Raw genomic sequence first — 8,954 nt, 5'->3', positions numbered from 1 at the left:
CTGCCACCTGACCTCGTCGCGCGGTCCCACGCCAATCTATAGCGTGCCACCAGCATGGGCGAAATAGCCCGACACCGACAGCCGTTTCGAAAATAGACAGGACCGCCTGACCCTGCTCATGCCCCCCCTCCTTTCCTTTCCTCTCCTCTCCAGTCCCCCCGATCGGTTTCTCTCTTTTCTTTTGCTGGTGCTTGGGAACGGCACATAGGTGGAACTCGCAATAGTTTTGCGAGTCCGTCCAAGTTCGTAATCTGGAATAAGAGTCTAGAGACGCATATTCCGTTAACCAGGGAGTAGTGAGAAGACCAGAACAAAATAAAAGAAGAGGGGGAGAGGAGAATTTCAAGCAACCCCTGTTGTATATTCCCCAAAGTACAGAGGTAAGTGATTTTATTTTTATTTGAAAGGATAATTGAGAGAAATGAACAGGGTACGTAGTTGTTAGTATAATGACCTTTATTAATACTGCATTGTCACGATGTGCGCATTCATTAATATTTGGACGTCATTTTTTAACGCATGTGGTTGCGCACTTCTTTTCTGGGTATCGTGTGGAGCACGTTGTGTATGGAGGCGGGGCGTGAAGTTTAAGTAGAATATTTGTGGTTAATGGCCAGGTGTTAGAGGGTGCGAGGGAGGGTATTGTGGCCCTGAAAATCTGTCCTCTTCCTTGGCGGAGAAAATTAGGGTATCTTTTCTTTAATAGGTTAGTCGTGTCCAGTGGGGGAGTAAGGAGAGTGAGAGGCAGTTTAGCATTACTATATTAGGAAAATGACCATGTCATTCTGTCGATGGACATGCGCAAGGAGGTCTTCTTACTAATGTCCCTCCAGATGTACGCTACAGCGGTCTGAGGAGCTCAGACGGCGAAGTTATCCTACATCAGACCTGATTTTGATTCATTAGAGGATCTTAAGTGTGTCACTGCTTGGAGAAGAAAAGCTCTAACTGTGTGGCCTTTAGGACATCACTTCCACTTGTGTTCCGTCTCGCTTTTTGTTATAACAAAATATGAGGCAGAAGGAGGAGACTGTTGCCAAAATAACTTTGATCATTCATCACCCAAACATTGTACACTGTTTGTCCGATTGTGTTAGTGATGCAGTAAGTGTGTCAATTTGTTTTTGTCAATTTAACTTTTGGAAAGTTTCCCAGAACATCACAATATGTTAGCAGAGTAAGGTGAAGGCTAAACAACTCCAAAACACTGGCATATTCTGAAACTGCAGTGCTGAGTTCTGAGTAATGTAAAGTCTCAAGGAATGCATTTTAACATACGGTGAACAGACCACATACATATATTTGCTTAAAAGTCCTCATTGTCAGCTACACGGGTCAATGGTAAATGCATTCGTCATTGCCACAAATAAGTGTCATTCTACACAAATTAAGAAGATACCTTTCTTATTAACATAAAAACATGAACGAGTGATCAGCTTCATTCCCAGACTATCTAGTGTCCTTCAGCACCTCAAATCCAAAATCTAAATAACTACCAATGATTACAAAATCCAGGATCAGAACTGTATTCAGGGTCCAGAGCTGACGTCCGGTTTAATCTTTGCAAGTCCATCTTGAAAAGCTCAGTTAGGTTGAGCCCTCTAAATGGATTCAGTGTCTGTGTCATTGCAAAGAGATGACTAGGTTCTAGCCCCAGAACATCAGTGAAGACGTGAATTGCAAGCATAATGGACTCTGTAAGAACATTGGCAGCTTTATTGGAGAAAGTATTGTTTTATTAGGCCATTTAATTCTTACTCACTCACTTTGTAACATTTCAGGTTTCTGCTTGTTAGCTGTTTCTTGCATCATTAACCCATTAACATTAACCGGCAGTTTGTTTTGGTATCAGTGCATGCTGGCTATGTAATGACAGTTGCACCTCATTGAAAAGCAAGGGGATCCTTTCCATATTTCTTGTTAATTATTAAGAAATCACGGTTTTGATAAAGCGTGTTGAACTGTTCAGTGCCATCATGCTGTAGGCAGTTTGAAAATATATGGTGGCTAGCTGCAAGTGTGTTGGAGGAAGCATGTGCTAGCCTTCACCAACCTGCCTTGCTGGCATTGTACAATGGGGGAAAATTAGTTAGCTAATGGGTGGAATTGGAAACGACTTACACTGGGAAAACCAGGGTAAGAATTTGAAGGGGGAAAAAAGCACAAATACTTAATTGTTTGTCTTTTTAAGAATTCAGGACATTTATTACATTTATTCTCAGTTGTTTAAGTATTACTAAGACACAAAAATAATGTAATGTTTTATAATTTTCCTTTTCTTATTGTGACCTTGCTGACACCTTTCTGCTGTTTCTTCTTCTAGTGATGAGTCGCAGTATTGTGCGCCAGAGTAAGTTCCGGCATGTTTTTGGGCAGGCTGCAAAGGCAGAGCAGAGTTATGATGACATTCGGGTTTCCAAGGTGACATGGGACAGCTCCTTCTGTGCAGTCAATCCAAAGTTCTTGGCTGTTATAGTGGAGTCCAGTGGAGGAGGGGCCTTTCTGGTTCTTCCTCTCTCAAAGGTGAGAAGTTAAGCGAACACTGCATCAAATAATCGGCATGGATTTTAGTGCAATATAAATTCTCAACCAAAGTATTTCAGTAAAAATTAGTATATTGTTAATAACACTGACTAAGCGACATTAATTAAACAGTAATTATTATATCCAGAAATTTGGAGGAGCAAAATCAAATTAGCAACTAACAGTTTTGGGGGAAAACAAAGGCGATTCAAAACGAATGAGCAGCAACATTAGGCATGGGGTGCTTGGTCCTTTAGAACCCTTGAGGAGTTTCTTTTCCTAGGTTAATCATGCATACCTCACATGCCACCAGAGATGGACCTTAAAGCAAGTGCAAAACTTGAACGAGCCATTGCTGTTGAGAAAGTATTTTGAACCGTAAGATGTGGAGCAGCCAGTGTATGCTGAGCTAGTACACTGATTAAAAAGTGCCATTAGAATTCACCTTGTAGTAATATTCATTCTCTAACAGGAATGTTACTTTTTTTTCCAAATCATAAGCTCTGGTCAACGCCATCACCTCATATTAAGGACAGCCTTCTACTATAATTACTATAAAAAGTTTGGTATATTACTAGTATACATTATTATGTGTATTTTTCACACAGAGTAATGTATTTGTATTTTTCTACAACCCCTGCCTTTGGTTCCTTTAAATACCCTCATGGTTTTCATGTACAATTACAGATGTTTATATCAACATACTCAACCAATGTACATTCATAATATAGATGATAAAAAAAAGGTTTATTGAGGAAAACCACCATATGGATAGAGTAATGCAATGCAAAGGATAGCTCTCAGTATCTCAGCATTAAGTTAATCTATAGTAGATTTGGCAGGAACATCACAAATCTAATTTACTGTGTTGTTATTGACATTGCATTTCTGAATTGCACCAATTTTCTTCTGAATATACTGCCAATTTTAGAGTGATGTGATAGTTCAGCATTTTACAGCAGTGGTTGTTATCTCAGTCCCAGAGATTCACACCAGGGAGCAGTTTAATATTGTCACTGCACTAACAAACCTGATTCAACCTATTGATTCTAAATTGGATCATGATTTGAATCAGGTGTGTTAATGCCGTATACTCTGAGCCATATCTCACACCTAACTGGCAAAGACACTGACCAAAGAGTTGTTGGTAGTTTGCATTCCAATACTTAGTGAAACAACTGTTTTTACAAAACAGCACATTGCGTCAGCGTCTCCTGCATGAAGAGCACAGTGTTCTTGTCCTCAGACAGCTTCCTTTATTCCTGTATTAGTTTAGCATAATTACAAAAAAACTGAAAATATAATGAAGAACAATGTGCAGCTAAATTAACTTGTTTTCTTCACATTCTCTACCAGAAGGGAAAAATATAACATATCAGGATACAAACACTTTCTTGTCAGTAGAATAAACTGATTTAAACTATTGATTTTTGTAAATGTCCAACAACAAACTGAATTATCAGCATCAAAACATTGCTTTTATCATCTAGAAGTGTTTGAGTCTTTTATTTTGTGTGTGTTTGTGTGTGTTATTATTAATATTATTTTAGATTTGGTCGAGATTGGTAAAATGGAAACCAAAACATCCTTGTGGACAAATATACCTGGTATCTTGATTATTTCAAATATTCTTTTTCTTCTTATTATTAACTTATCTATTCAATAGAATAAAATAAGTAGTATGTGTTTTATAAAATAATTTTGAAGTCTCACATAAAAAGACTGGATAATTTGTTGCATCTTCCATAGCCTGGTATTCTCATTCAGAATATAAATACAGAATCCCTTCTTGTGGGAAAAGAACCAGTTTATTATACATCTTAAGAGTCCCTTAATACAACATGCAGACTCATGAGAGAGACATGGACATATATCAGCAAGGCTGAATAGACCCCACTATAAATACCCACCCTGCCTCTTTCCCCATGCATAGCCCTGGCAGGTCAAAAGACAAACTCCCTTTTCATCACCTCATCATGGGGTTATAAATACACACTGGCAGTGTGGGGAAGGCCTGGGGGAGCAATGCACCAGAAAAGGGACACACCCGTGTTCACACTGACTGAAGAGGAATGGGTGGAATTAGGGCGAACGGGGTGGGGGATTATCCCCCAATATTTACAGACCTGTTTGATGGTGACCTGCGTGCTTGAGATTTTCTCAGAAATCAGATTCTGCCTTAGAGGCACTGGTAGCAAAATAATAATACCAAAAGTGAGCAGAGGTTCTTGGTGGATTTGATCTGGATAATAATAGTCTTTGAAATATGGTTATGTGCTTTAATTTTTCCTTTGGAGAAGATAGAAGCTGAGCAATACCATGTCCTGTGTGTGGTGGGGAGAATACACTTGGCCATGTGGGACACATGGCATGTGCCTTTTTTGTGGACAGTCAGGTCCACAGTGAGGTGTCCACATGTTCAAGTCTTCTCAAACTTATTAAAATTACATGTTTTCATCTGGTGAATAGGAAAAAAATCTATATGCGAGTCTGAATCATAATAAAAAGATAGAAACTCTGGTAAAGAAATTGTGATTATGATGTATAATGACATTCTAATGAAATCTACAGAAATCAGGTTTGAAATAATATGATTGTTCAATTAAAAAAGGGTTTAAAGTTGCTGTGTTTGGTGTTGTACATTACAGGTGGGGCGTGTGGACAAAAGCTATCCACTGGTGGTGGGACACTCTGGACCTGTCTTGGACATTGACTGGTGTCCCCACAATGACAACATCCTGGCCAGTGGCTCGGAAGACACTACTGCCATGGTAGCACTTTGTTCTGCCTTTGTCTGACTCATGTCCCGCTGTTTCTCAAGTTTGTATACATCCCTATTACATTACCAAAAATGAAGGAAGTAGGAGGATGCCTAAATACATAGAACTCTTGACTTACCACACTGTAAAAAGCTACGTAGTTGAAGGAGAGCCACTAGCACGAAGGGGGGCATTGATCAAGAGCCGGCATTTAGAAACAAATGTTGATAGAATGCTCACAGCAAGCGTACTGTGTTCATATGAACCAGTGACAGACAGGATCTTCTGGCAGAAGGGGTTGGTTCAGATGAGTAATGTGACATAAACACCCCCTCCACACACACACACTCACACACACACACTTACTTTTCTAAATTTTTGCAGCACAAACTTAACTGATTTCCTTTTACCATGTTTTGTGCTGTTCTGTTTGTATTGGATATATTTAACTGAGAGTATATTACTGATCATGCATATGCATTTGTATCCTAATTAAAATAATTTTGTTTTGAAATTAATTTGCACTCCAATGGACAATGCAAAGATCTCGTGACGTGAACGATGTTAATACTATCAAGTTACACTACATTGCAAACATGAAAGGCATGCACCCTTGCGGATTTGGAACTGAAGACTCACGGCAGCTGTCATCTGTATTGTGGGTGTGCTCATACTTAAGGACCGATGCTGTAATGTTCCTGTAACTTTAATGGGAACATAATGCAGTCTGTAATGTTACCCCAAGAGATTTATAGTAGGTTATAGTAGGTATAGTAGGTTGACTGTATTGTGTTGTTCAAGAGGACTGCCATGTAACACAAGTAAGCTCCAAAATCCTATTTAGCCTTTACTTCGACCTTGGGGAATTCATAGTACACTGTTCCCTTGAGCCCACAGGTAAAGAGGTCAGATCCGATGAGACAAGACCTAGAGTTTGATAAAACTGACTTTTTTTGTGACACTAAATACAGCACATATGGAGAAAGCCAAGTTATTTGTCTGTCTTGTCACAGACTCTAAATAAAATTGCTAGACTAGCTGCCAGTTACTAGTCAGCTAGTCAGTTTAGCAAGCAATATCTCTCATGTTTGGTTTGTGATTACAGAGCTTGGACTTTATCCTAAGCAGGCCTCTATGCGTGTGTTTCAGTTCCGTTTGATCTCCCTGTTGGCCAGGTATGGCAGATCCCTGACCACACACCAACCCGCCCCATCAGTGAGCCCATTGTGGTGCTGGAGGGACACTCCAAACGCGTGGGCATCGTCACCTGGCACCCCACTGCCCGCAACCTCCTCCTCACTGCAGGTGTGGTGCATTCTTTATTTACCCACTTCCCACCTTAGCCTCTTTGCTGTGGCCTTCTTCTCATTATTAACATTTTGGAGGTGCAGGATATTTGCCTACCACTGGGATGTGAATGTAAATATTGTACCTAGAGACTTGCATTAAAGCTGCACAAACAACAGCTGTAAGTTAGCAATGAATGGGAGAAGACCTTGGCTCACACATGTGATTTTAGAATGTGAGTTCCATCATTTGTTTCAGCCCTCGTGTGTGTGCATGTGCGTGTCCTGTAGGCAGTGACAATCTGATCATCATCTGGAATGTGGGCACTGGAGAGCCCTTGATCTCAATGGATGACCACCCTGACCTCATCTACAACATCAGCTGGAACCACAATGGAAGCCTGTTCTGCACCACCTGCAAGGACCGCCGCCTGCGTGTCTGTGACCCCCGCAAGAGAGAGGTGGTTGCGGTGAGCACAGACAGCCAGGAAGATTAGAGGAGTCAGCAACCTTTGGCTTGATCTGTATCAGGGATCCACAAATTCATTGTGTTAGTTTGAGTCAGTGGAGGCCTGTGGGAATGTGAGAACCCCCAAACTGCACAGGGCAGTGGCTGGATTTGGACACCCCTGGCTGATAATGCAGCTGAAACTTTTAGTCTCTGACATGTGGATTCGACCGTAGAAACAGTAGTTTTATTTTCATATACCATCAGGTTTGATGTGTTTACTGTTTTTTGCATGATGTTGAGAGTAAGGAATGATGTGAATACTGTTGATGTGTTTACAGTGTCTGGCTATGAGATTTGTTTTCTTCTGCTCCTGCAGGAACGACTGGCTCCACATGAGGGCATTAGGCCAATGAGAGCCATCTTCACCAGAGAGGGCAACATCTTCACCACGGGCTTCACCAGGATGAGCCAGAGAGAGCTTGGTCTCTGGGACCCAGTAAGACCTGAATGGACATCAGAGTCTATTCACGTTTTAATGTATTTTACTACATTCACATGAAAACCTCATCAGCAAGAAGTTCAGAACACATGACGTGAGTCTCTCTCTCTTTTTTTTTTTTTTCCTTTTTCAGACAAATTTCGAGGAGCCCATTGCACTTTTGGAGCTGGATACAAGTAATGGAGTCTTACTTCCATTTTATGATTCAGACACTAGCATGGTATATCTGTGTGGCAAGGTATGTGCCAGCATTTTAGCATTCTGTAAGGACCATTTTAACCTATCAGTGTTTTAACAGTGTTCTAAGGATCATTCTAATCTGCTGCCCAGTATCGCACATTTGTGGAATAGTTGCCCTCACCCTCTGTACCTGTCTTCAGGGAGACAGCAGCATTCGGTACTTTGAGATCACAGATGAGCCCCCATATGTGCACTACCTCAGCACCTACAGCAGCAAGGAGCCACAGCGAGGCATGGGCTTCATGCCCAAGAGAGGAGTGGATGTCAGCAAGTGCGAGATTGCCAGGTCAGCCGGATTTGGGTGCTTACATATGAGTGGGTGTTTCGGTAGGTGGCTGTTTTGGGGCATGTTGGTACAGGTGTGTCCCATATTGTCTTGCATCTTTGTACATGGGTCCATTATGATATTGATTGTAATTTTTTTCCTGCAGATTGCAAATACACATTAAATCATTACATTATTAAATCATTACAAAATGTTATTGAATGTCTTGGAAAAAAAAAAATGCTGCACCCAGGAATTTAGCTCTCTGTTTTTGATCTGTGCTCAGGTTATACAAACTCCATGAGAGGAAATGTGAGCCCATCATAATGACAGTCCCTAGAAAGGTAACCACCTTCTTGCAATCATGACTCACCAAAATCAAAGAATGTTTTTAGCAAGTAAATAGAAAATCAATTAAAAAAACAAACAAACAAAAAAACAAACACTGAGTATTCACAGAGTCCTTATAGAATGCTGATGGTTCTTTTTACGGTTTCTGGCATTACTTCTGGTCTTGCCAGTCGGACCTGTTCCAGGATGACCTTTACCCAGACACTGCGGGTCCAGAGCCGGCCCTGGAACCTGAGGAGTGGCTGGAGGGGCGAGATGAGGACCCTATCCTGATCTCCATGAGGGATGGCTATGTTCCCCCCAAGAGCAGAGAGCTGAAAGTGGCCAAGAAGAATGTCCTGGACTCCCGGCCTGTAACTCGCAGGAGCATGTCGGCCATGGATGGGAGCAGCTTGCCGGTAAGTATGCTGCCATCACTGTTTTGTTGTCATTACCCTGGCTGCTTTTCATACCTTTCCCTGTACCCTTCTTGAACATCCCTCCTTCAGCGCTAGTTGATCTTTCCAGAAGCTTCGTCTAGCCTGTCCCTGACTTGCGTTCTTTTTCTTCTTCCTTCTGTCCTGTACCTCTTCATTCTCTG

General features: G+C 41.3%; 1 protein-coding gene across 2 annotated transcripts in view; it reads left to right on the top strand.

The window, feature by feature from the left end:
• Positions 1–142: 142 nt before the first annotated feature.
• coro6 (coronin 6) overlaps positions 143–8,954 on the top strand; it is a 23,749-nt gene continuing 14,937 nt past the window's right edge. The window contains exons 1-10 of one of the 2 annotated variants that reach the window (XM_027019028.2): positions 143–380; positions 2,324–2,523; positions 5,172–5,294; positions 6,458–6,587; positions 6,860–7,038; positions 7,396–7,515; positions 7,652–7,756; positions 7,899–8,044; positions 8,310–8,367; positions 8,545–8,772. In XM_027019028.2, coding sequence (XP_026874829.1) covers positions 2,326–2,523; positions 5,172–5,294; positions 6,458–6,587; positions 6,860–7,038; positions 7,396–7,515; positions 7,652–7,756; positions 7,899–8,044; positions 8,310–8,367; positions 8,545–8,772 — 1,287 coding nt within the window. In that variant the 5' untranslated portion in view covers positions 143–380; positions 2,324–2,325. The remainder of the gene's footprint in view (positions 381–2,323; positions 2,524–5,171; positions 5,295–6,457; positions 6,588–6,859; positions 7,039–7,395; positions 7,516–7,651; positions 7,757–7,898; positions 8,045–8,309; positions 8,368–8,544; positions 8,773–8,954) is intronic. The other variant, XM_027019020.2, reaches the window with a different exon arrangement.

Source organism: Electrophorus electricus, chromosome 6 (genome assembly GCF_013358815.1).
Source record: "Electrophorus electricus isolate fEleEle1 chromosome 6, fEleEle1.pri, whole genome shotgun sequence".
Lineage (NCBI taxonomy): Eukaryota > Metazoa > Chordata > Actinopteri > Gymnotiformes > Gymnotidae > Electrophorus > Electrophorus electricus.
This window is presented reverse-complemented; position numbering and strand designations above follow the sequence as displayed.